Source organism: Pezoporus wallicus, unplaced genomic scaffold (assembly GCF_028554395.1).
Source record: "Pezoporus wallicus isolate ANWC-B61680 ecotype Strahan unplaced genomic scaffold, APGP_CSIRO_Pwel_v1 contig_7833, whole genome shotgun sequence".
NCBI classification, from domain to species: Eukaryota; Metazoa; Chordata; class Aves; order Psittaciformes; family Psittacidae; genus Pezoporus; species Pezoporus wallicus.
In genome coordinates, this window is record NW_026635430.1 from 112488 (window position 1) to 140056 (window position 27569).

The 27569-nt window shown below is 41.2% G+C and overlaps 1 protein-coding gene across 7 annotated transcripts in view; it reads right to left on the reverse strand.

Annotated features, from left to right (window-relative positions):
* The window catches only part of HIVEP1 (HIVEP zinc finger 1), a 130876-nt gene that overhangs the window by 72728 nt on the left and 30579 nt on the right, over nucleotides 1-27569 (reverse strand). The window contains exon 1 of one of the 7 annotated variants that reach the window (XM_057424022.1): nucleotides 14249-14600. The exons of the other annotated variants lie outside the window; for them this stretch is intronic. Within the exon in view, the coding sequence (XP_057280005.1) occupies nucleotides 14249-14279 (31 nt within the window). The 5' untranslated portion in view covers nucleotides 14280-14600. Of the gene's footprint in view, nucleotides 1-14248; nucleotides 14601-27569 lie in introns of those variants that run through there. 7 annotated transcript variants of the gene reach the window in all.

Genomic DNA, 27569 nt, shown 5'->3' on the forward strand with positions numbered 1-27569 from the left:
ATAAAGAACAGGAGCAAGGCTGGGCTCAGTGCTCAAGCTCTCTCAGGTTTCCTCTCGACAACCCCTCCTATGCCAAGAATCATATCAGCAAGACCTTCCTACTCTCCTCTTCTGCCACCAAATTCATCCAGTGCTGATATTTAAGGCTGTGAGTGGTAGGACAAGGTGTGCATCCACCAAATACACATATCTGGTATTCCCTCAGTAAACTGCAGTAGGTCAAAGGCCTCTGATGCCTCACACTTGGGGAAGACCTCAGGTTGTGCATGGAACTCAGCACTTATCTCTCTTTGTGGTTCTTAAAAACACAGGCAAATGTTTTGCTCCATGCTGAAATGGGTGAAGGAGAAGGAAAGGAGACAGGCAAGAGAAAAGATGGGGGGGGGGGTTGAGAAGAAAATGACAAAGTAACTGAAATCCATAAAATGATGAAGGACAGCAAAGCAAATAAAGTGTCTGCTGTAGAAATGATGCACTGAAATTATTCTCCTTTTGCTTTCTCTTTCCAGAGAAGAAAGATCAGTTCATGTTTGAGGACTCTACTTAGGAGAAACCGGAGCAAGCAGGAAAATACTCAGTGCATGATTTCTGATTTCTTTTTCCTTGTAAATAAACATTGGATAATATTTTATTGGTGATAGAATTTAAATAAAATATATACTCTTACAGCATATGACACGATGCTTTCCTATCTTCAGCAGTCCTTCTGTCCAGCTTCTCATTTTCTGTAGCTACAATTCATAATTACAAACCAAGCAACCTCAGGTTAATCCTGAGGCAAGAACAACCATTTTTTTTACAGGTAGTCAGGTCCCTGGCTTTTGGCTTCATGTTTTAAAATAAATTTTAAGCATATAACACTTTCAAAAAAAACCCAACAACTCAACCAAAACCAACCAAAACCCAAAAGCCAACTATAACTCATTGTTCAAATCAAGTTTACAGTTCAGGTGTTTAAATAACTTAGTTCTCAGCTGTTTTAACCAATTTAGCAATTACTTCCAACTGTTTTAAACTGTGACTGTTCTTATTTTCAAGAACTTCCAGAGACTAAGTTTTACTCAGATTGAACACTCAACAAGTATTCATTAACAAGTATTCATTAACTCAAGTCATGATTCAGCAACAGAATCTGACCTTAATTACCAATTATCAAGTGGGTAAAATTTACACTTTTGCACTCCTAGTAGATAATTTTGAAGATTTTGGTGGCTGCAATTTCATTACCTTACATGCTACAGTAAACAAATGATTTGGAAATTGCTACTCCCAATTCAGCACAAAAGCCAGGAGAAACCCAATGGCACTCAATTAAAAAAAAAAAAAAAAAAAATGGAAAAATTGGGATTGAAATCTGGAAAAGCAGATGACATTTCAAAATTATTATCATGATACAGTTCAGAGCATATAAATAGTTTAAGTTTCTGGTTTAATTAATAGTTTAACTAGTCTATCATTATACACCTTAGGAGTCACCTCCTTCTAGGACAGCTAGAGCAATGCAACCCAACCAGTAGCTAGCAGCCTCAATTGTGGACTATGGAAAAGTGTTTGTACATGGAATACCGTGTTACAACAAATATACTAAGGCAAAAAGCCACGATCAAAGCACTGACATGCATAAAGAAGTAAACAGGTTGAATCCCTGTATCTGTTTTAACTACTCATACATTCAATTTATGACCTGTTGGTGTGTAGCACTATGAAACTGACCTAAAGGTCTCAATGACTCTCTCTGCACAGGATTCATTCCTGGACACTTTGCTGATTTATAATTCTTTGTGGGAGGAGGTGGTATTTGGAGATAAAACACTGGGCTGCTTTAGGAAAAATACAGACAATAACAATACAACTATTTCAGAAACAGAAAAAGCTCAAAAAAGGATACTAGTACTTAGGAGCCTATGGATGATTCTGTATAAGAAGAGTTGAAAAGATCACAGCAGTTTAATTCAGAGGGAGGTGGAAAATATTTGACATAATAAGGGTATATTAAATAATAAATATTATAGGGAAGGTCAAACTGAGCATTACTGGAAAAAAAGACCATACTGAAACCTCATAACTCTTACTTGTAATATCAAGATGTAGGTCTTAGGAGCTGAACTTCTCACCAGTTTTATCAATTTATCTCAGCTCTCATTTCCTCCCTGCTTTCAGGCAGATATTTAAAATGCATTTGTTTGAGATTTAGCTTTCCCACTGCAAATGAGTTCATTGATCAATTTTGTCTGAAAAGACAAATGAGAAACCCTTTTAAACACAATGAGATATTAGGCCTTGGGCTTTTGTCATGAAATACTAAAGCTCTGTACTGGGGAATCTCAACACCCACTTTAAGAACAACACACCCTGGCAAGGGCGAACAGATAACGTTCTTGTTAGAGATCAAATGGGATATTCAGAACACCACCCAGCTACTAATTGCACTGCATGAAAGGTTAAAAAAAACCCCATAGAACAAAATACCATGGTCCACAGCTGGTGCTTGCAAAATTACCCACTGAACCACTTGTTAATCTCCCACTGAAACACTTTGCAGGGGCCACTTCGAGACAGGATACTGATGAATCACTCTGGGTTTGTTTTAAAGAAATGAGGAAAGAGTTAAAAATAATTCTGGTTGCTTTAGAAACTGACATCCTTTGTTTTGGTTGAGATGAAATACCATTACATGCATGCAATACCCTTTAAACTTGCCACTATTCCAACAATAACTGAAGCTGTTCTAAGAAACTACCACCCAAATGGAGATCGCCACAGATTTACAGTAAACTTGCCCTTGTAAAGTCGGAGTAATATTGCAATATTACCAAAAAACCCAGATGAGCCTAGTTCAGAGTGACCTGACAGTAAACACCAAAACATGACTGTAAGTCGCTGCCCACCGACTCCAGCAAAAACACAGCAATCCAAATAGCAATAGAGACTTTTCTATTTTCAACAGCAACTCCAAGCTAAACACATTTTCAGCAAATGCAATACTCAACCCAAATGGTTAAGATGACATTTCTACCACAAGAATATTAAAATACTCCTAAAATTTAACAATTAAGTTAAAACCAATGAAGTTTTATCATGCATTTTAGCTTTACCATTGCACTTCACTCAGACTGCAACCTCTTAGATGAACTCATATTCTCATTTGCCAATATAGGCACTTAAGTTCTAGTCACAAGCATACCTGACCGCTGACCCTTTAATATTTCTTTTAAACAACACAGACTTTTAAACTTGTAAGCTGTTTGCTTAGAAGCTGGCACCACTCCATCTAAAACCATTTCAATTACTTGAATGCAAGCCTGTAAAGGGATTTTTGTTTTGCAGTATTTTATTAGTTTCCACAAACCCATTCCCAAGCCCATCCATGCTGAGCCCACTATCTGCCCTGAGTCCTGGCAGCTGCCGATGGCTCACAAGAACACAAACCTCCTGTTTAGACATCTGTTCCTGCCCAAATGAACCTCAAGGGACTACGTAAATCAACCCAGCAATAACTTTTAATTCTTAATATAATATACTGGAATATACTGATGTTCCAGTAATAGCCACCTATATCCAGTATATGATGCTACATGTGACAATGCATGTGACCCAACTCATAACTCTTGATCTGAGCCTATCCTAACATTTTGGAGATTGTTCTGAGTCAAACTAAAATTGAAAACATTGATAGGCAAAACAAAGCTCAATAGTTTGCAAACTAAACTGCCATCTCTGCCTCTACATATGCATATGAATGTACACATTTTTAAGGATGCATAATTAACAGTAAGAAAATAGTTCTCAGAAACCAGAAAGCTGAAGTATTTATATCAATAGCTGAATCTTTCTCACTCTATCTGCACAAATAAACCTACTGAAGTTGCCAGCTTTTGTTAAAGTGAGCAAGATTAGGTTCTAAACATAAATCAATTTAAGCAGTCAGAAACCTTCAAGAAGTACTAAAAGTTGCTTTCAAATTCCTTGCAGATTCTTACAAATTGAAAGTCATTGCCTTAGCCTGTGGAAACAAAGTTAGTGTTTTCTAATGCAAAACAACATTGATACCACATGCAACATAGTTCCTGTAAGGTCATTTAAAATCAGAATGAAAGTATTTCTAGATAGTATTACAAAGGTGGTTGGGAGTGTTGGGGGGTGGTGGTAAAAGGGGATACTGATCTTACAACTGCAGGATTTTTTCGAAGTCCAGGTATCCACGCTGGTCAGACAGATTTGGGTTGGTTTGGGTTTTTCCTTTTTTCCATTGTTTCTTTTTTTTTTCTTCCGAATTTTGCTATGTATTTATAACCATAAAAGTCAGTGAAAGTGCCTTGATTTGCAAGAGGCACTACAATCAGACAGATCTAAGATAAAAATAAACCTCATTATCTGTAAGGTTGCTCTCAAAAGTCAACACATTGGCATCACAAGAAATTAATTCATCAGGATATTTCTGACAAGCACAGCGCTTTGCTCTGAAAGGTCACTTTTCTAAATTAAGCATAAATATCTAAATACCTTTGCCGTTGTGCTGCACATCCCAAACTTAACTCATTAATGGCTTTCACAGTAAAATCAAATACATTTGAAATAAATTTATGAAATACAGCTTTATACGCATTTAAATTTGACATTTCCAACCCTATTCTATGATTCTATGATTTGTTCCGTAAGCAATGTAAGCAAACAGTAAGGCCTGTTCAGACATTTCATAAACCACCTTAACTGAGAATGTGCATACTTAATAAATGCAGAATAGCCTAGTTTTGCCCAGAAAGCGTCCTCCTTTTAAAACTCCCCCCCCTAAAGGCACACTGGTAAGCCTGAAAGGTAGATCTAGACATCACTTCCACTGTTTAGGACCAATGTCCTACACACCGCGGTCTGCTGCATGATGCCTCTACATCCCTTCCCATCTTTCCTCTCCCCTATCAAACAAGACACCTAAGTTGCTGCCCAGGACTTTGGTTCTGATTCAAATCCTGCTTCCTGAAGGCACTTAGTTGGGCTCTTTCAACCAGCAGTGGCAAAGCCTTGTGATAAACTATGGAAAATACCCACCTCTTTCCTTCCACGTCAGAAAAGGAAACTTCTACCCACAACACCAACAAGAAAAAGCAGCTCCACGGGATGAAAACTGGTGCCAAACGTACGTGCCAAAGACAACTTCTCTCCGTGAATAAATACAGCACACAGGATAAAGCTTCTCCCCTTTCGCACCGACTGGAGTTCTTCTGTGATGAGTGGATTTGCTGCAGCATCTGCCTTCCTGGCAGGCAAGCCTGACAGGAGTGTCTTCACTTATGTAACTGAATTTCTTGAGTACACAATTACCCAACACACCCAAGGCACTCCAAGGGTTGGTTTGTTTTTTTTTTTTTCCTTTTTATTAAAGAAAAATTAGTTTCTAGATGGAACTTTTTTTTTTTCGGTTCCAAACTCAGGTTTGCAAGTGAAGCCACAGAAGCGCTCTGAATGTGGTGCACCAAGACCCTTAGCATCCCAATAAAGTAGGTATTAATCTTTTGGCAGCACATCTCTGTACGGGAACGTAGGCTGAGCTGAGCTCCAGACTTGCAAGAGACCTCGACATTCTCAAGAACCTCCTCCATTTTCACCTGTGCAACTTTTTCCTCCTACTGCAGGTTATCAAGTATCTGCAGAACATTCCTCCCACAGCCACACAAGACAGCCACCTACCCAGCAAGCTCCACCACCCGAAACAAATGCCCTTTCTGCCTTTTCTCATCACCTAATATTTGACTGTTCTTCCTTAATAAAACCCTTTGACTTGTTTTACAAGAGAAAGACAGTGGCGGAAAGCAGGATACAAACAATTAAGGGAGTATTTGCCCATGAAAAGGCAACAGGACAATGTGTGGGAAGATGCCCGCAATCAAGGCAGTCAACTGCAGTAAGACCTAGAAAATCGAACTCTGCATCTGAATAGCCATCAGTGAAGTCAAATACAGATCTGTCAGGCAGCACAAGCACAGACTAGGAGAGCCTTATTATAAGGATTTGTACTTGCCACAGTTTCTTTAAAATACCTTCCTGAACAAGTCTGCAGATAAAAGGCCATCTGAAAACCGTGGAAACCTTCCCATTGGGCACACATTCAGGAAAAGGCACAGCACAAACATGCTATGAAGCTATCAGTCACATCCATCAGCAGCAGGTCTGTGCCTGGCAGAGGGTGACAGAGATCTTTGACCACCTGTAAGTAAAAATGGGCAATCTGAGTAGTTAAAAGCAGGAATGGAAATTACTCCAATGCTGACATAGGTCTGAAGGTGACACGGGGAAATCACTGGTGTTCATATTACAGACTGCAAGGGAAGGATCAGGGCCCTATTTACTGAGCAGCATGCTGGACACATAAAAGGGTGGGGGTGGGAGGAAAGTAAGTTCCCTTCTCCAAAGAAGTTTTAGCTTAAATATACTATAAAAAAAATACTGATTCTATTTCACAAGCATTACAGATTTTCAAAATCCATCCTTCTGCTAGAGGTCCTAAACAGCCTGACAAAATCATTACAGCTGTTCAGATATCATTTACTCCTTCACCCAAAACACTAGTTAAAATTATTTTATCTAAAGCAACATGGTGGAACTTCACAACCACACTGTGTCTGAAGGCACTGTAAAATTCCCTTGCTCCATTGCTACGTTACACCTTGCTGCAGCCGACAAGTCTGCTACAACACAGTGTCACGCTAGAATGGAAGATGCAGGCAGGTTAGGTTGCCTGCTCTTCGCCATGCTCCCTCAACCACCCGGGGCTTTGCAGGGGAAGGGAAGCTCTACTGGGGGCCCTCTGAGCCGGTGGTGATACCCCAGCAGTTGCAGTGACAAGGGCAGACAGAGGCATTCCTAACACTGGGCACTTCTCTGGCTGCTGGGGAAGGGGCAGAAATGCTTTTCCAGATCTCCAAGATACTGAAGGAGCAGTTAAACCATCAGGTTAAAGGGATGTTGACGAATATTTGTCCTTGTCATTACTTCAAGTGGAAAAGAAAGGTTAAGTTTTCTGAGGGAAATTAAACCTCTTAATAGGAACAAGAACAAATAAGAAGTTGCCAGGACGTAAAAATGCAACCTCCAGAAAACTGTTCATGTTTTGATCTATACAGCCAATAAGGATACATTAAAAATAACCATGCTACACTCTGCTGAATACTGTTGACTTAAGACCTATGGGAAAGAAAATAAAAAGTAAATAACCAATCAGACTGTTGTTACACTGTTGATTGCTGAAGATACGCAGTGGGAAACGATGCCTCCCATCTCATAAAAAGACTTGAATTTGGTTTGCAAAGCAAGCCAAGATTTTATTTGCAATATTTCACTTCTAGTTCAGATTTGAGATGGCTGGTCATATTAATTTACAAATATTTGCTGTAGAAATATATCATGACGATTTTATGTTTAAGAACGCAGACTTGAAACCAAAGGGTGCAACAGTAAAGCTTTCTTAAGGCATAATGCCAAAGAAAACCAGAAGGCTGCAGTAAACCACACTAGTTAACACATTTTGGGAATACCTTGCACAAGCCAGTAAGAATCTTTGTGCTGTATTATCAAAGGGGCTTTAAGCATTATACTGCAAATCCTGTGTAACAAGAAGTGGCTGAAGCATATCAAACCATATACTGCCCTTTAAAATTACCCATATAAAAACTAGGTTTTAACAAATCAGGTTGACATTATATGCTAGTACTGCAGAGTAAAACGCATTATATGGCACATTATCCTCACAATTATCCCCAGAACAAGTAATGCATATCCATAAAATTAGAGCAACATAAACTGAAACACATCGTGGTTGGGAAATGCACTGTTAAGGTGCACAGCCATATTAACACTGGAGTCAGTACTGGGACTCTAATTAAGATATTCCTGTGTTTTGAAACCCTAAATTAAGTTTTATTTAATGCTCTACTGGCCATTTTTACCACTCTAATCTCACCAAAGGGCATGGTTGGCATTGTTTTGGCTGTAATAGTTGATAAATTTTCTATAGCTTAAAATGGCCTATGTCAGGCTGACACCTAGCTTCCCCAGCAAACCTGCAGGCTCCTATGCTGATGTCAGGAGGATGTTGCCAGAGGGATTCTGCCAAAAACAAACCCACTTTCTGTCAGAAAGTTCATTACCAAAATCTGAAGTGTTTCTGGGAAGGATGAATTTAAGCAAGTTTTACATCATAAAACATTTTCTAGAATGGTCAGTTTCATCTTTTCTTGAAAGAAAACCAAACAAACAAAACAAAGCACTTTTACCCAAAGCTTTAATTTTTTTTTTATTAAGTTACACTAAGGAAAGCTATGCAGACTTTGAAAAGTTAAATTTAAAAAAGTATTTAAAAATAACAATGAAGCTCCAATTTAATACACATTTCACTTCAGAAAAATGACATAAATATGACAAGTTTCATGTTTTCTGACATTTCAGTTTTTGTTGCTTTTTTCACATGAAATACAAGTTATAAAGGAAAACAAAGGCACACTTCTAAAAATAATGTCAACAATGATGCATGAATCTAATTTCATAAGCTTCAGATGCAGATGTTTTAATAGAGTACAAAGCTACTCTGAAGTTCATCTGACATACCCACAAGGAATGGCTTTGCACACACTTATGAAGTGTGGATTTATTATCTACTGTTCACTCAAATTGATGAATTAATTTACTATCATTCAGAGGACTCATTTTGAAACTACTATCAGTGAGAGGTGGGCCCATAAGGACTTCACGGAGTTGTGCAAGGTCTTGCACCTGGGTCGGGGCAATCCCAAGCACAAATACAAACCAGGTGGAAGTATGGATTGAGAGCAGCCCTGTGGAGAAGGACTTGGGGATGCTGGCTGACGAGAAGCTCAACATGAGGTGGCTTCAGTGTGCACTCGCAGCCCACGAAACCAACTGTATCCTGGGCTGCATCAAAAGGAGCATGACCAGCAGGTTGAAGGAGGTGATCCTGCCCCTCCGCTTTGCATTGTGAGACCTGACCTGCAGTACTGTGTTTAGCTCTGGGGTTCCCAACACATGAGGGATGTGGAGCTGCTCGAGCCAAGTCTAGAGGAGGGCCATGAGGATGATCAGAGGGCAGAAACACATCTCCTGTGAAAACAGGCTGAGACAGTTGGGCTTGTTCAGCCTGGAGAAGAGAAAGCTCCAGGGAGAACTTATAAAAGCCTTCCAATACCTGAAGGGGACCTACAAGAAATTTGGAGAGGGGCTTTTTACAAGGGCATGTAGTGACAGGACAAGGGGGAATGGCTTCAAGCTGAAAGAGAGGAGATGTAGATTAGGTATTAGGAATAAATTCTTTACTGTGAGGCATTGGCACAGGCTGCCCATAGAAGATGTGGCTGCCCCATCCCTGGTAGTGTTGAAGGCCAGGCTGGATGGGGCTTGGAGCAACCTGGTCTAGCGAAAGGTGTCCCTGCCCTTGGCAAAGCAGTGGAACCAGATGAGCTTTAAACCATTCTGTGATTCTGTGAATTTCAACAGGGATGTGTTTTGCTTTTTGAACAAACAATACTGTACCCATTGTAAAGCTGCAACTTAAGGATTTCAAAGACCTGGCCTCTGTTATATATACACACCTGTTCCCTTATAGTGGTCAACAGGAACACACAGATGAAAATCTCTCTGTTGGATGGAATAAATTAGATGAAGCTGAAATGCCTTCCCAACCACATGCTCCAAACTCAGGTGAGCATTTGACTCCCCTACTAATATGCTACCAACAGAGGACACTGGACAAAGAGCCAAACCTCAGAATTGAAACATTTCCAGAGCAGTGCAAAGCCTAAACTTAAGAAAATGGTTAACCCAGAAAACCCCGTAGTTCTTCACTGAAATTCAGACTGTGCTCACAGGCTGACTATAAAGTTCCCAAGGATTTTAAGAGAACCAGAATTTCATCTTATGATTTTATTAGGAAACCAAAACTTCCTGGCACAACCCCACAACATCCACCTATTTGTGGGAACTCCCTTGTTACGATTTCCATTCCCCTGTGGCAGACAACTCTGCAAACCAGCCAAATCTCACACAAAGGTTTGCTTCTCCATCGCTGCTCTGAAATCCCAGGGCGTAGATGAAAGTGAGGACTAGCTGTCTTGGAAAGAATCCAGGCACAGAGCAATAAAAAAGCAGGTAGCAAGACACCTACCAGCAGCATAAAATTCCTCTTCAGGAAAGGGAAGTGATGCTGGTTTCTGATGGCATGGCTCAGTGATGAGAAGCAGAAGACAGTAAGTGGGATGCTGGTGGGGAGGTGAGGGTGAAATGCCCCAGGGGATTGCTTATGGGGAGATGGGGAAAGTCAGGTCTCAGGGTTAAGGAACTTGTGATGAGATTTATAAGTTCAGTACCAGTGCCCACCACAACCTTCCTATGTGCTCCAGTCCACAAAACGTTTCTGTGCCCCAAGGATTTACTGGAAAGATAATTTATGTTCCTAAGGAACATAGTTGCTGCAACATGAGGACTTACAGAGAAATTTAGACAGTTTCTTGCCAACTACTTACATAAAACATACTCTTGAATTAACCCCTTAGATGCCCTCCTGAACACATCTCCTTTTCAATGCCTTTTCCAATGGCACACAGAAATTTGAAGGCATCTTGATTTGTTACTATTTCATCACACATTACTATAGCATACAAGGTAGGGACACAGACTCCTCCTGGCCTTACACATTCTGATAGGTTCTACTAATAGTCAGACCAATGACTTCCAAAGTCAAGCGCCCAACCACAGTTCTCTTAAACCAGCCTTGGTGCTCAGCAAAGGACTTTTTGAAAACCAGACCCTATTAAACTGTCTCACGCTGGGTCCACATAAAGCTAGCTGCCTAAAAACCTTGTGGAAAACACACCTGACTTCTGTCTGTGTCTCCTAATTATCATATGGACAATGTGAAATTAGGGTAGTTAGAAAGTAGCCTCCTCTTCCAACTTGTAGCAATTAATTCCAAAGTAAAACATCTTCATAATATGGTTGAGAGTTTTCAAAGGCACTATGATGCTGGTGACAATTTTAACTAATTTTCCCATGGAAGCTGATGGTAAAATCCTGCCAATTAAAACAGCATTCATCTAACTCAACTTCCAAGTACTCTTGAATATCACACTCATAACTCTGAGGTGAGGTAACAGCCTGTTTCAATCTTTTGGAAAACGATCTTTAAAGATAAAACTTATTACAAAGTAATAAAAACCTGATATTTATCTTGCAATCACAATAAAGATCTATAATAAAGCACGAATGTTTAACCAGAATAAAATCTTACTGTGCTCAGCATGAACTGGTTTGTAACCATACACTTTATAACATACAATATCCAAACAGCAAAGACCGAAATAGTATGGTGCACCCGTACAGTGTCTCAAGCGGACACTTAAACCACACCAAAAGAAACCCATGCTCAGCCTGCCACCTGACATTACCCCTCTGGCTAGGCTAGCAGAATGATCTTTGTTAAGACCCAAAAGCTTCATTCCTGGTTCTCAATCTCCCTCTACTACCCACTTTCTAGACAAAAGACAACTCGCAAAGGTTTAGGATCACTTTAGGTAAAACACACTACACGAACTTACACAGTCAAATTTAATACCAGAAAAGAATTTCCAAATGTATTTACGTAAAGATTTGTGCTTGGGTTTTCTTCTGGAGCCTCCTTCTAGATAAATTCCATGGCTGAGTTATAGGTTCCTTCTCACTGTCTTTTCACAACATAAGCCAGGACTGTAGGAACCAATATTAATAGCTGATGCTCTGGTACACACTGTGTCCCGTCATCTATCATCTCCAGGGCCATCGGCACTGCTGGGATTTACAATCAAATCACAGTACATAACAGACAAATGAGCAAATATTCTTCTTAATTTAAAATGTCATTAATTTCATTATAATTATATTGACTGTAGTAAAGGTCCACCATTTTCAAGCAGTGCACAAACACTTAATTCCCTGTGACAAGTATACATATACCGAAATATACTGAGATAAGCTGACACTAGTTCCATATCAGGGAAGTGAAAATATCAGAAAGGTATATCTACACAACATTGATAAAAACTACTCAACAATCCAGCAAGCTTCAGAAAGGCTCCAGAAGTGAAGCAAACAACAGGGCATGTTTCACCTCCTTCAAGAAGGAAGCATTTACTGAAACCCTTCACTGTCAAAGGTAACTGCCAAAACAGCAGCAATTAATGCTTTCAGCTGCATATGTCCAGCCAATCGAAGATGATTGTAAGGTTAAGCTTCATCCATCTTCATTTGTTTATAAATTTGCCAGGGTAACTGCAATTAACTTACCAAGTTTCAGGCTGAACTACTTTGGGGTCAGGGGAGACAGGATGGGAAGAAAGGTTAATGTGAAGTCATGTGTTTGCTTTACAAGCCTAAATAAATAACTGCTGGTGATGCAGAACAATACAGCATTTTAAAATAAACAAGAGTCAAATCCCTCAAGCTCAAACAACCAAAACATAAGTTACTTTATCTCTTGGAAAGTAGTTCTCAGTATTAACAAACATCAGACATATGTGAAAGAGAGAGCTGAATTACACAAGAAAGACCCTTGCTGTACACTTCTAGAAATGCAGCTGAAGCAGTATTTCCAGTTCCTGAAAAGGACAGCTGTAAGTTAGTCTGCGGGCAACCCTGGGTGTCTAAACGCAAGCAAAGTTCTCATACCCAAACACTTCAAGTTCTCTGAGCAAATAACAGTTGCTCATATCCAAAGAAGACGTCAATTCTGCAGGCTCCTTCAACAGGCCTACTTTGCTAAATAAACACTCTGACAATGGAAACATATAGCAAATTCCTGATGGGAAGTTTCAATGGCTGTAGGCCCACCTGCCACCCTCCAGGCACAGGCAGGCATCCCTGGTCCCTTGATAGCTACTTCTCAGCTCCTTCCTGCACTGCCTGGAGGGTGCTGAACCACTGCATAACCCTGCTGCAATAAATCTCACCTCCTGGCTTCCTGTGCTGCTGCCCCTGTGCCTGCACAGTTTGGTACAAATGTATTATTATTCAGCTTTAGGCATTGCCAGCTCCAACTTCTGCATTTTTTATTAGAATATCCATGCATGCACACAGGTAGCAGGTATGCTTCGCTAGTTAAATGCTCTTCTCAAATGTCTTCATACAAAAAATACCCTACTTTTGGAAAACTGTTTTGGTTGTAATTTTGTTGGGTTACCCCTGCCAATAGAATTTGGAGATAAAAGATACTGTCACAGCTGTAAAACTAATGCTAAAGCTACATGACAGGTTAGTCTTCGCCTATTTCTACTATAGCATCCTTGCTTCAACTCCTTCAAGTTCTTATAGCCTGCTTCTGTCTTTTTCATATGAATACTAATTGCAAAAGCGAAATGCCTTGATTCATGTAGACCAAACAGAGCCTTTTCTCTGGTAATAGCCTGGAAGCTAATAACTATTTTAGAGCAGTTCCCGTACACTGAAATGCTGTTATTAGCTGTTTATGTAACAGTGAATTAACCCCCACCGACACCTTTCAGGAATTCATAACCATAGTGCACAAAACGTACTTTGCAAGAGCTTGTTAATATGGTAAGTGCAAAAGCTGTCTTGATTTAGAAGACTGTCTTTCAAAGCAAACACGCTTAACCTGCAGTTTCAGTCATGGAAGAAATTACTCAATTAATTGCAGACAACAAAAACAACAGGGTTATAACTAATGTACAGTAAATGCTCTGTGGGTGTAATGCAAGCTCATTTCCCAGTAGCATACTCTCACATCCTAACACATTTCTTATCCCACAGCTGTAAAACAGTTTTAGAATGTTAAATTTACTTAGATTTTTTTTTTTTTTCCCTGCACACATTTGTTTTCTGGCAATGAACATTATTGTTAACCCAGGTGGGATCTGTTAAGAAACACGTTTACAATATACTACTTTGTAGCATGGTGTTTGTCATACTTTCCTCCAGACAATCCACCGTCTTTTCCAAACTTAAATCCTAACATCAGTATTTATGAAGTTTTTGCCTGCACTAATGAGACCCTTGGGGCAACAGAAGAAGAGATCGCAGTGACAGGAGTCAATAAACTCTCACCTGCTTCTAGGACTTCAGGCAGGCAAAGAGGAGCAAGAGGTTCTAAAGCACAAAAAGACCTCATTGGTGACACACCAGTGGGAACTGCTCCCATTCTGCTATTAAGAGATGGAGTAAGCCACTAATAATTAAAGATAATAGGAAGAAAACTTACCGAAGCAGACACCGGTGCCTTCTTCCATCATTCCTTCCGTTCATGCTCGTCTACCAACAACCTGACCTAGGCTAGACACAAGCGCAGGGCTAATATTTAGAGCGGCTGCTTGCTCAGGGCTTGTATGTTTTCATGGTATGTTTCTATGCACAGCTTCCAACTACTACGGTTACAACTAACTGCAGCAATAAAACACACAGAGGAAAATTAAGAGACCCCCCTTCTAGCACGTGAAATATATACTATAGCCTAGCCAGAAGCACCCACGAACGCGCATCTGCTGACACCAGCCCAACACCTCACACCGATCCTCCTCTCTGGAGTCTGGGTAGTATATTCTCAGCCTTGCCCGCACATAAGCGCACCTCACCCTGAGACAACACCCCACCACCACCCCTCCGCACATCTTTATTTGATTTCGAACGAGGCCCGCGGAGCTCGCCCCCCTCATCGGGTTCAGACGTAATCTCTTTATCCTTTCCCAGTTTTTCCTTTTTTTCCTCCCCTCCCATTTTTCCTTTCTTCCCTTTTTCCATCCCACTTTTTTCAATTTCCCCTTTTTTCCTTCCCCCTTTTCCCTTCTTTTCATCTTTCCCCTTTCCTTTTCCTCCTTCCCCCTTTTTAATTTTTTTCTTTACCCTGTTCTCCCTCTATTTCATTTTTCCACTTTATTCTTTTTCTTCTTCCTGTTTCCTCCTTTCTTTTTTCCCATCCCCCCCTTTTTCCTTTACTCTTTTTCCTTCCCATCCTTTTTTCCCTTTTTCCCTCCTTGCCTTTTCTCTTTCCTTTTTATTTTTTCCTCTATCCCCTCCTTTGTTTCCCCCTCCGCCCCCCCCCCTTTTTTTTCGTCTCCCACAACCAGCCAACAGCTGGTGCCAATTTAACCCACTCCCATCCCATCTCCCACCACAAAAAAACTACAGGCAAGCCATTCAACAACGTGCAGCTCCCAGCCCTACTGCCTGTGAACGGGCACAGCAAAATACTGACTGAACTAGGCCTTTAAACTTCTCCAAATGACTAACCCCGGAAGGCAAAGAACTGGCAGATGAAAGGCAAGGTGCAGACTTTGATCCTGCGAGTGGATCCATGCAGGCAGGCCCCCCAGCCCATGTGGAGCACCCCTGAAGGTCAGCCTTGGCTGATCGGATTGCAGCAAGGGAGCCGTAGCTTAGAAAGCAAGCCGAACAGGAGGTGGGAAAATCTATAGACCCAGCTATCAGCCAAAAGATGAAAGAAAAGTTTGCCCCTGGTCCTGGGATTTATGATAAAGGTAAATGAAGCTGCAATGTTAACACTTGCCAAGATACTCAGGTCTTCCTTCAGGAAAACACTTAAGCATGTGCCTAAATTTATTACTATTCAGGGCAGCCCATAAGCATTTGCTGAAGGTTAAGCATAACATTCTTATGCGGGAGCCCTTAAGTACTCTGCTGATTAAGGTCTGGGTTTTTTTCCTTCTAAATCTCAGCCACTGTGAACCACAAAATGAATTACCCTCATTCTATTCTGATTATCTTCTCTGTCTTCTTTCAAATTCAACAGGACAATGCAAATAAGAAACGTCTTATTGAAAATTAAGAGGATAAAACCAAACTTTGTATCTGTCATGGGTTGTTGTTTTCTTTTTTTTCCATTAAGACCAACGGGCTGCACACCACCATGAATCCCTATGAACGAACATGTTTCACGAGGATGAAAGCACATGGAAAAGTGATTGCTCTGCTACTCCTTAAGGCTGGAATTCCCTTGATGTGCTGTTACAAGCCAGAAAGGATCACACAGAGCAATGCATATATACATATGCTTTATCCACTGTTCTCTTTCGATGCAAACCTTAGAACACTGTAGATGGTGAACATATTTCAGCTACTAAAGGTCGCGGATTAGACATCTACCTATCAGTTCAAGTCAGGTTGCTGTTAGACCCACAAGCAGAGGGATTTACCTAGTGCACAAATGACACTGCTGGCCCTTAATGCCCCAATAAACTTTTGACAAGCCACAAACCTTATGTATAAATGTGACTGTTCATTAAAGTTCAACAGAGAAGTACCATGTCAGCAACTGCTTCAGTTTCTGTTCCACAGCACACTGCCTCTCCCAAGAGCTCTCCACTGTCGAGTTCTTACAAACAAACTCTATCTCCTTGTTGGAGGAAGAAACCTGGCTAACCAGCGAAGCAGGGGTTGTGGGTCTTTCTGAAAATCTTTCTCCTTGCTGTCATTTAGGGATATTCTGCCTCACATACTAAACTAATGGTTCGTTTACTTTATGCATGCAGAAAAATGGACCTTGGGAAAAGGCTTATGCCAGATTCAGACTTTTACAAGAGCTAGAATCAGGGTCTTGGTTGAATTCCATAACATACAGTTTTCATAGAATCATAGAATCAGTGAGGTTGGAAAAGACCTTTAAGATCGTCAAGTCCAACGGCTACCTCAGGACTTCCAAGACCACCACTAAGCCATGTCACCAAGGACCTCATCTACATGCCTTCTGAAAACTATCAGGGACAGTGATTCCACCACTTCCCTGCACCTGTTCCAACACCTGATAACCCTCTTTCAGTGAAGAAATTTTTCCTAATATGCAGTCTAAAGCCCTGAGGATCTTCAAACAGGAAAACAACCCTAAAAGTAGATTATTAACTTCTTTCATTATACAAAGGAAGGCAGATGCAGGGACTGTGAGAATGAAGACCTTGGGCCCACTGTAGGAGAAGATCTGGTTCAAGACCATCTTAAGAACCTGAACGTACACAAGTCCATGGGACCTGATGAAATTCATCCGCGGGTCCTGAAGGAGCTGGCGAATGAAGTTGCGAAGCTGCTGGCCATCATATTTGAAAAATCATGGCAGTCAGGTGAAGTTCCCAATGACTGGGGAAAGGGAAATATAACCCCCATTTTCAAGAAGGGCAAAATGGATGACCCGGGGAATTACAGACCAGTCAGTCTCACCTCTGTGCTTGGCAAAATCTTGGAGCACATTCTCCTGGAAGGCATGCTAAGGCACATGAAAAACAACAAGGTGCTTGGTGACAGCCAGCATGGCTTCACTAAGGGGAAATCCTGCCTGACCAATTGGGTGGCCTCCTATTATGGGGCTAAGGAACTGATGGACAGGGGTAGAGCAGTTGATGTCATCCACCTGGGCTTGTGCAAAGTGTTCGACACTGTCCCACACGACATCCTTGTCTCTAAATTGGAGAGACATCAATTTGATGGATGGACCACTCGGTGGATAAAGAACTGGCTGGATGGCCGCACACAAAAAGTTGTGGCCAATGGCTCAGTGCCCAGCTGGAGACCAGTAACGAGTGGTGTTCCTTGGGGATCGGTGTTGGGACCGATCTTGTTCAACATCTTTGTCAGCGAGATGGACAGTGGGATTTAGTGCGCCCTCAGCAAGTTTGCCGATGACACCAAGCTGTGTGGTTCGGTTGATACGCTGGAGGGAAGGAATGCCATCCAGAGGGACCTGGACATGCTTGTGAGGTGGGCTGATGCCAACCTTATGAAATTTAACCATGCCAAGTGCAAGGTCCTACACCTGGGTCGGAGCAATCCCAGGCACAGCTACAGGTTGGGCAGAGAAGAGATTCAGAGCAGCCCTGCTGAGGAGGACTTCGGGGTGTTGGTTGATGAGAAAATGAACATGAGCTGGCTGCAGTGTGCACTCACAGCCCAGAAAGCCAACCGTATCCTGGGCTGCACCAAAAGAAACGCGACCAGCAGGTCGAAGGAGGTGATCCTGCCCCTCTACTCTGCTCTCGTGAGACCTCACCTGCAGTATTGTGTGCAGTTCTGGTGTCCTCAACATAAAAGGACATGGAACTGTTGGAACAAGTCCAGAGGAGGGCCACAAGGATGATCAGGGGACTGAAGCACCTCCTGTATGAAGACAGGCTGAGAAAGTTGGGCGCTGTTCAGCCTGGAGAAGAAAAGGCTGTGTGGAGACCTCATAGCAGCCTTCCAGTATCTGATGGGGAGCTATAGGGATGCTGGGGATGGACTATTCATTAGGGGCTGTAGTGACAGGACAAGAGGTAATGGGTTAAAACTTAAACAGGGGAAGTTTAGATTGGATATAAGGAAGAAGTTCTTTACTGTAAGGGCGGTGAGGCACTGGAATGGGTTGCTCAGGCAAGTTGTGAATGCTCAATCCCTGGCAGTGTTCAAGGCCAGATTGGCCAGAGCCTTGGGTGACATGGTTTATTTAGTGTGAGGTGTCCCTGCCCATGGCAGGGGGGTTGGAACTAGATGAACTTATGGTCCTTTCCAACTCTATTTTATGATTCTGTAAAGAAAAAATAGAATCGTAAAAACAATTAGGAGAAGGCCATGATCATGCTGAAAAAAATCCAAAAGTACATTCAGTTACCCATGGATAGTAAAATTACCCATGAACTTTATAAAGTACTTCCTGGGGTGAATGCTATAGGACTTCTCCTTAATCACAAGGATAATGCTGCAAAAAGGGGGAGAAATTAGATGTTCAAAGTCTTTCCCACTGTTCTTACAGCATAAATACCTACGGGCACTAAATCAACACAAATAACGTGAAGAAATGATTAAGTAAATAACTACAATCATCACTGCTGCGCAGAGAAGCTGGAAACCAAAGAAAAAGAAAAATCAGTATGAATGATCTTAATTCTAAATTTGTAAAACAAACCTAGAAGAAAACACCTCCTTATGTGAGATCACAGCAGGGACCAACTGGCTTCAAGACAAAACGTTTGTGAACTGCCCTATCCTGTGATGGCTTAGGATTGGATGCTCAAGCCAATTATTAGTGAGTTTTCCCACAGAAGTGGGACATTCGAGAGACAGTTACTACTGCCACCTGATCCACAGCAACAACCTGGCACCATGTGATTACCACCAAGTTTCTGTCTTCCTCCAGCAAGGGACACAAAATGAAGGATGCTAGCTGTTTTCAGTCATCAGTGACTATAGATCACAGCACCTCTGTTTCCCTACACCTCCTTCCTAGAGGGGTATTTTAACAGTCTATCCAGAAATTAACTAGTAATGAAGCAAAAATAGCTTACGAACTGTTGATCTCCATTTTCTGAAGTTGAAATCCAAATCTCTTCCACTGGAGTGAAAGTCCAAGTGGTGAAATAAACCTTGAACTGTGTCCTTGTGTTGCCCCTACACATCATTTTTGGAAACAAAAGCGCACCTTGTCCCAGACATTGCAATTTAGCAACTTCAGCTGTGTACCTATCCTGATGCCAGGACACGTGTCAAACAGAGCAGAAAGCTTCAGCCTTTTGCCAGTATCCAAACAAGAGCATTCATTCCCCTGATCAATGTCACTGACTGGAAACACACTTGTAATCGTAAGGGACACACCAGTACAGTTACTGTCATACCACTGTGACCTGACTCTAGGCAGGCAGCTGCACTCCCAACCAAAAGTGGGTCTCATGAACAGCAATAAGTTATCTAGATACAGGGGGTGCAGAATAAAAAGGAGGAGCTATTTATCACCAATACATTTAAAAGAACTCAGCCTGCATCATCCTGTTAGATCTCCTAGTGGTCTCCAGGAGCAAGTGAGCAGGAGAGATGACAGAGACAAGCTCTGAACCGGAACTCACTGGCAGAGAGAAGAGGGAGGGGGAGAGGGAAGTGTCATAAGGGCCGTAGTCTTCTCACCTCCCAAATTCCGCAAGGGAAAATGGGTAAACTGTGCATGTACATTTGTTCTCTCTCTGATCTCAGCCACTTTGACTGTTCCTGAATGCCAAGCTCTCTTTTAATTGGAAAAAAAAAAAAAGAAAGAAAAGAGAACAAAAGAAAAACAAAATGTGTGTATTCCTGAGGTGTGTTATATAGTTGTCAAAAGAGACAACACTGCAGATACAGCAAAGAGAACTATTTAAGGTTTTATTCCATTTTTATCTAAGGTTATTCCAAATAATAAACAGGGGAGAAGAGTCCACTCTGCTATCTAGTGTTCATCCTAAATCAGACTGCAACATACACTAGAAATTAGCACTTCCTTGGAACCATGGAACCACTTTAAATATGATTGAATGAAAATTCCCACCTGGGTTTGAAACAAACTTAAATAGTCTTACCAATGGTTTTGTCCTGTTACACTATGATTTAAACCAGGCCTAATGCAATTTTGCATCATATTCAGACAAGGTATCTCAACCAATTTAAACTATATTTAGACCACAGCATTTTTACTACTAAAAAAAGCTAAGAGAGGAACAACATGCTTGGAACATCTGTCGTAGTGACTGAAAGAAGTCTACAACAGGAATAGCAAACACTTATTTTCTTTCCCAGGTGCTGTCAGCCTGTTCAAAAGTATCAGTGAAGTAGATTGCTTCGAAAAGGTACCTCCATTCTGGCCTATCTTCTCTAAAACAAAGATTATTAAAATATCCCCTTGTTGCATAACCCTGTCTGCTTGCTAATTATTATCTGCTATCTAATATCAGGGGGAAAGCTCACTGTCAAAGATAGTAAACATGTTACAGTGCTACATAAAAACAAAATAACTTGCCTAAGTCTAAAAGCCTCCACATAATGACATTCAAATTCTTACATGTGTCAATTATTATTTACATCTAAATCACCAACCATATGACTCAACGCAATCCTACAATACAGACCCCTTAGCATGGCTGTCACACAGTGTATTCTGCAGAGGCCATCAGAGCCACAAGTATTTATGACACAACTTTCCAGTTAATTCATGAAAGATGACAAGAGAACAGCTGCTTACCCTATACTAATGCTGGTTCTCCAGGATGAATCTCTGTACTGCTTACTCCTGAGGTGGTTTAAACCAAGGTTCTTTCTTACAGCAAGTGTTCTGCTTGCGCAGACCACAGAGAGGTGTCTTCCATATGAGGGTGAAGAAGGTAGGAGAATCTTTGGGGCTGTGTTTGGGCTCCCTCTAGGCACAAAGTTAAAGGAAACAGAAATGCCAAAAAGTAATGGCATGACTCCTAGGATTCATTGCAAGTTCTAGGTGCATCACTGTCATCGGTCCAACTGTGGGCAACCAGCAAACAGTACCTCACCTCACTGTCACCCAGATGAGGTTTCGACTGCATTGCCCAGCAGCAGCAGTACACATTGCTCTCCTGAACTAGGACCTGCCAGCTCTTATTCATCTTATGTGCCTTAAGTCCGGCACCTAATATGTGATCAAGAGTGGCCTGTTACATCACATCACCCCTGACTGACTGACAGCATCAGCACTCAGCTAAGGCAAGCACATCTCTCTTGAGCTCCAGTGGAATAAGCCTCGGGGCTCAGCTATAAGAATGTATTCTGGTAGGCTGCCAACACCAGAGGATGTCTTTACCAACCAACAACAGTACTGCAAGACATGAGACAATGTAGCCCATGAAGGGCCAAAGATAGCTGTAGCTGCGTGGCCTGTGTGGCTCCCTTGGCCTCAAGTTACAAAGTAGGTTGAGGAGAGGTGACCATCCCCATTACAGATGTTCTTGGACCAGCCTGGGTAAGAGCTTCTCACCATGCCACAGTACAGGGTAGCCCCAGCTACAGCACCAGGGTTTCCAGCCACAGCTGAGAACACCACTGGTTTTCTATCTGAAAAAGCACATGAAATGGTTTAGGAAATGTTGTAACAGAAATTAAGATGGGGGGCTTCAAAAAAGCAGCCAAACAGTTTCTGACCAGTGGATATGGATGTTAAAGCTTTCTGAAAGACTTCGGTATCAAACAGCTAAGACAGAACCAAGTATCAGCACTCAAGGAGGACTGAAATTACTGTGAGAAGGGAGTGAAATGACAAAGCCTTGAAGTCTTCCGCTGATTACTGAGAGAGGGAGGGAATCAAACAAGGACAGGGATACTTACATATTCAACAAAATAGTTTGAAGTCCTATTACCTTTTCATGTGTAGATATTCATGTTAACATATATTGTGCTGAAAGATTCATAAGACATTTATATATAAAATACAGACTTAAAAGCAGGATTTATCCCTCTGCATGTGTTCTTGTAGATACAGGGCTCTACTTCAAAAGGGACTGCTACACAAAGGAATCACTGTTAACTTCCAACTTCTGCACTAAACATATTTAGTGTAGCAATCCAAAAAAGTCCACAATTCAGCCACAATTGGGAGCCACGCTGGGTTCTTTTGCAAACAATTCAGGAAAAGATGGTGGCTGTGTAACTCACAGGGATGACCCCAACACCTGCTTTATTGCAGTCTGCTCATCCCACAGCTCAATACCTACTGTACCTATTAAAACCAACAGTTACAGGTTCCAGCTTCCTGAGAGCAGAGACCTGATTTCCCCTTGCATACATTGGTTCTTTCGGAGTGGTCTCCTCTGAGATCTCCAGGGGCATGTCAAGCTCTTTGCCCCTGCTGTTTGTACCTCTCCTTAAGTCTCAGAAGGACTTCAGCAAAAGCAGGATCTATTTTAAACTGCTTTTAGAAAGACCTGGACCTACATTTCCAGAGCAATAAAAAGGTAGGACAGAATTTTCTCTGTAGGTAGCAGACAGGCAGAGCTCCTTTTTGACTAATTATTTTAATGTTGCTGTGGTTTTGTTGTAGTATTAATTATGCAGTAGGGTGCCCACAGCTTTGTATAAGCATATTTTTGAATGATTTAGAACAAAATAAAAGGGAAACAGCAGTTACTCAGCATTTCTGCAAATTGTGCAACTCAAATTTTAGCACCAAGAGCAGAACATGCTAAACAACAAATAATTGTAGTCACTGGTGCACAGACCTTGAAAGACTAAGCACAGGTCAGTTCTGCAGCTGACTGTCCCTTCGTAGTGGTGCACATGCCCAAGGATAGAAGCACTAGTGTCACTAAGTGTACTACATTGTGGATTCAGCTGTCAGTTTCTTAAAACCCCAAACCCTAACCCAGACCATTGTGTAAGTGGGGAAAATGTTAAATTCATGAATATCTTTCTATTCCATTTTTGAAGTTTTGGTTCAAAATAGCCAAAAGTGAAAGACCAAAGGAGAAACAAAGCTCCCAGATTCCTGTATGATTTCAGCTTAGTCCTTGGTTAAGTCAGTAGCAGCTGGGTCAAATATTATAAACTAATACAACAAATATTTGATGAGATAGTTTTCCAGCCACTATGGAGTGCCTTCCCTCTTGCTCTCGCATCCATCCTAGCCTGCAGTCCTCCCGCACAGCTGTTAAACCATCCCCTTTCATGCTAAAGATGGAAGCAGCGTGGGGTAGCAGGTTTTAAGAGAGTTCCCTTAAGGCTAATGAGGAAATGTTGAAATGAACCAGAGTGCAGTCACAGCTGTGTGACTCTCAGAAAGAAAGCATCTAGAAACAGATTCACAAACAAGGGAATTGCGGCTGTCAGTAGAGGCTTAATGCCCATAATCAGGATCAGACACCACAATGCAAACTGTGGCGTTCGCCATAGCAGTTACTACACTTTTACTGTCCTTTTTCCAGCAACTTCTGCTGACTCAGGAATACAAATGGCTAACATCCCTCTCGGGAGTGCTCACGCACACAGCACACTCCTTTACACGCACACAAAATCGACAACGTGAGCATGGAAAGGAGCTTGAAACAACAAGTATGTGTCAAAGAACCCAAAAAAAGTTCCCTGCTTTAACCACCTCCCTGTTTTTTCAAACACTAGCATTGAGTGCTACACTGAATAAAAGCAGCTGAACAAACAATCTTGGGATTACTGGAAAAAATAACAGTGGTGAAATTTTGCAGGATTTTAGCCCACTACAAAGACCCATAGTTTTTGGTCCAATCTGGAATACAAATTGCTTCAATGAGTGAGGATTTCCCCTCTTTTCAGAAAAAAAAACACAACTTACTGTGCATATGAGGCACATCCAAAATAACCAGAAGCACCACAGGAGTTGTTCTGCATAGATACCCACTCCAGACACTGCACAAGTAACCCTGCCATTTGAAATGTGGGATAAAAAGATGATGGAAAAGTTTGAAGTACCACTTTCTTAAGTTTACAAAATTACTATTGTTACAAGACAATACCTAGAAACAAAAACAACTGAATTTACCTAAAACTTTATATTAAAAAAAAAAACCACAAAAAAAATCAACTGAAGTGAATTTTTCTGCACAAAGAATATGAAAAGGTCACCCAGAAAAGCAACTCAGGCTGCAAAGTGAAAGATTTCAGCGTGCACCAATGCAAGCAAACAAACGTTGGTAGCATTAAAAATAGTACTATTAATAACACTGTCTTGCATATACAAGAAAAACAGGTATCTTTTGCTATCTCCTAGCCTCAAACAGATTATAACCTTGATATCCAAACTGAACTTCAGCACATTTATTGCTGAAATCCTTTTGGAATCAGTAACTGTGGAAAAAATACTCCAGGTTTTGTCCTTTCCCTCCCTCTCTCCCCCAGTGAAATATTTTTACAGTTTCTTTAATCAAGTAGTTTTTCCTTTGTCATTGTTATCCCTTCTTCTGTTTCACTATCCCATGCTAGCCTCACGACCAGTTTTCCATCTTTCATCAACCCCCCAACTTGCACTCTCACAGCTAAACAGGAGTTATGTGGAAGAGAGCTAGAGGTTACAGCATGCAATAAACTAGATACGCATCAACAATATTGCACTCTTGCAAAAAAAAAATGTGTTGTTCTGGAATAGATAGACAGCAACAGAGATTGTGAAGAAAGCCTTCTGCTGTACTCACCATTACTGGGATGCCAGCAGGAACATTTTGGTCAAGTTTCACTGCTGCACTCCATGAAACAAATGTGGACAAATCAGGAGATATTCAGAAGAGTAGAAAAAGGATGGATTATGAATTTAATCTAAACAAAAGCAAACTGAAGGGAGACAAGGTAACAGTCTCCAGTTGTTCAGAAAGATGATGCTAAAAGGAAAGAAATTTATTTTCAAATTACAAGAAGAAATACTTTACTGCAACAGTCAGAAAAGCTTTCTGACAGAGAAGCACTTGAATAGAATATGAGAGATATATACATATACATCATACATATGTATGATATGTATCTTTTCAGTAGGATTAGAACATATATCTATATATGAAGATGGTAGCTGCATCAGAAATAACCAAGACTTTGCCAATCCCATCTTCAGATAAGTGGGTTAGATCATTTCTTAAGGACCCAGTTCATCCCTGTGATTCTGCACGCAAGCAAACCGTCTCACCCTTTTCCCAACCCCAAGTGTCCACCGCAGCCTATGAGAGGAGCAGTCCCTTTTTTTAAAATACAGAAAGAAGAGAGGCTGTCCCTGATAAACCTGGGCAAAGGTCAGGTACAGCTTGTCCCTCAACAGCAGGTCTAATGCTGAATGATAAAAGATGACATAGCCATATGGAGTACTGCAAGCCACCTGAACTGCATAAAAAAAGCCAACTGCAAAGTCCATGGAATCAGCCACAGATTAAATAAAAGCAGGGGATTGCAGTTAGATGCGAAGAGGTCAACAAATAAGAAAGGGCAAAAAACTGCTGAACATCACCTTTCATTTCTATATACTGTGCCAGTGATGCATATTATATTTGAGCACATCAGCTTCCATGCACCCTGCTTCTACATAAAATACATACCTTTTCTGTTCTCCACTAGTTGTTCTTCTCCACTGTCGCTCCTAGTTTCTCTACGTTTGGGCTGCTGTTGGGGTTGGAGTGACCTGGATGCAGACCACTGCATATGAACCACTGTGTTCTATGGACCCCCCAACACGCTCATCATGATTTCCACCACACAGCTTGCGAGAGGAGTCTACGGCTGAAGCAAGTTCTCCAAGCCAGGGAGATGTCAATGATCCTGGTAAAACAGCTCTAGATTTTTGATGAAAATTTACAGGACTGCAGTCCTGGTGGAGATCTCAGCCAACAGAGATACGTGTTCCTTTGGCTTTTCTTTTACCGGCAACATGGAAGGTGGCAATGTTTTAAGGACTGAAGCTGCCAGAGAAAACAATTCAGGCAGAGCAGAACACCTCGGTAATTAGATTACTAACACACACTTCCCTTAGCAAATCCTTGTCCACAGCACATGCATAACGAAGTTCTAAGTTTCAGCAGCTTGTCTTGGAGTTATATCTCATGCAAAGCCACTGTTGAGTTTGCCTAGAGCAGCTTCTGACAGTTTATCAGGAACACTACAAGGCATGCAGTTTTTGCTGTACACCCAGGATCAAGGGTGCTTAACTAAAAAAAGTTTATTCCCTTTTGTTGCTCCACATAGGTGCATTAGGATTGTTGTGATACTGGGCTTTGTTTGAGGGGAAGTTTCTATATGTATATGTATCTCACACATATGCTCCAAACTCCAAGGAAAATAAAGTTAAGCTGTAGTTATACCTCTATTTATACTGGTCACACAATTCTCCTTTTCTCTGAAGTGGTCAAAACCTTATGCAAGGGTATGGCACACAGGGCCTTTGGCTCCATGAGCCACACCTGACAGGGTACAGCCGGACTGAGCAAGGTCTGTATGGGACTAGCCATATGGGATGTCATGCTGCACTCCTTTGGAAAGTATCTAGGAGCCATGCCTCAACTCGTTTTGAAATGAAAAAGGCCACTTCTTCCTGTTTTGTATGAAGGTTACCAGAAAACCAGAGAGTTCCCACAGCAGTTAACTAACAAATAGTCTTACGGGAATAACAATTAAAAAAAAAAATAAATTAGATACACATGTATATACAAAGCTGTTTTCTTAAACACAAAATAGAAAACTTCATGGGCTAAACTGTGGCAGAAGGGCAGACATTCTGAAACAGCTGCTGTGCTGGAGCAAAATGGAAGGCTATATGGAAGTTATCTCCTGATTCCTAAATACAAAGTGCACTAATATTAAAGAAATACTGAAAATCTAACGAAATGAAGAAAAAAAAAAAAAAAAGCCCAAAACAAACACCCAAACAAAACACCACCAAAACTAAAGGTGCAGTTCAGACCAGAAATGCTGCCCATCTAACAATTTCCATTCATCTTAGCAGAACTAAGTGTATTTATACAGGCACCTAAAAGTTAATTTCAAAAAAACAGAACTTTAAATTCTGCTTTTGAAGATGTGAGCCAGTGTGTTTAGTTATACAACATAACTGAGATTCTTCTACTCGGAGCATTAAGCAGTCATAAAAGATGTTATTAAGTCTTTTAACTACACCATAAACCTTGACAGAGTTTGATAATTTCTTAAGGGATTTGACAGAGGAAGCAAAAGGTTACAGAAATCTCAGTTTTTCTTCTTAGGTGCCTAACCTTCTCAGCAGTGCAATGATGTGGAAGAAGCCAATGTGAAGCATCAAATGAAAGAAGGTAAGTAAATACATTTCA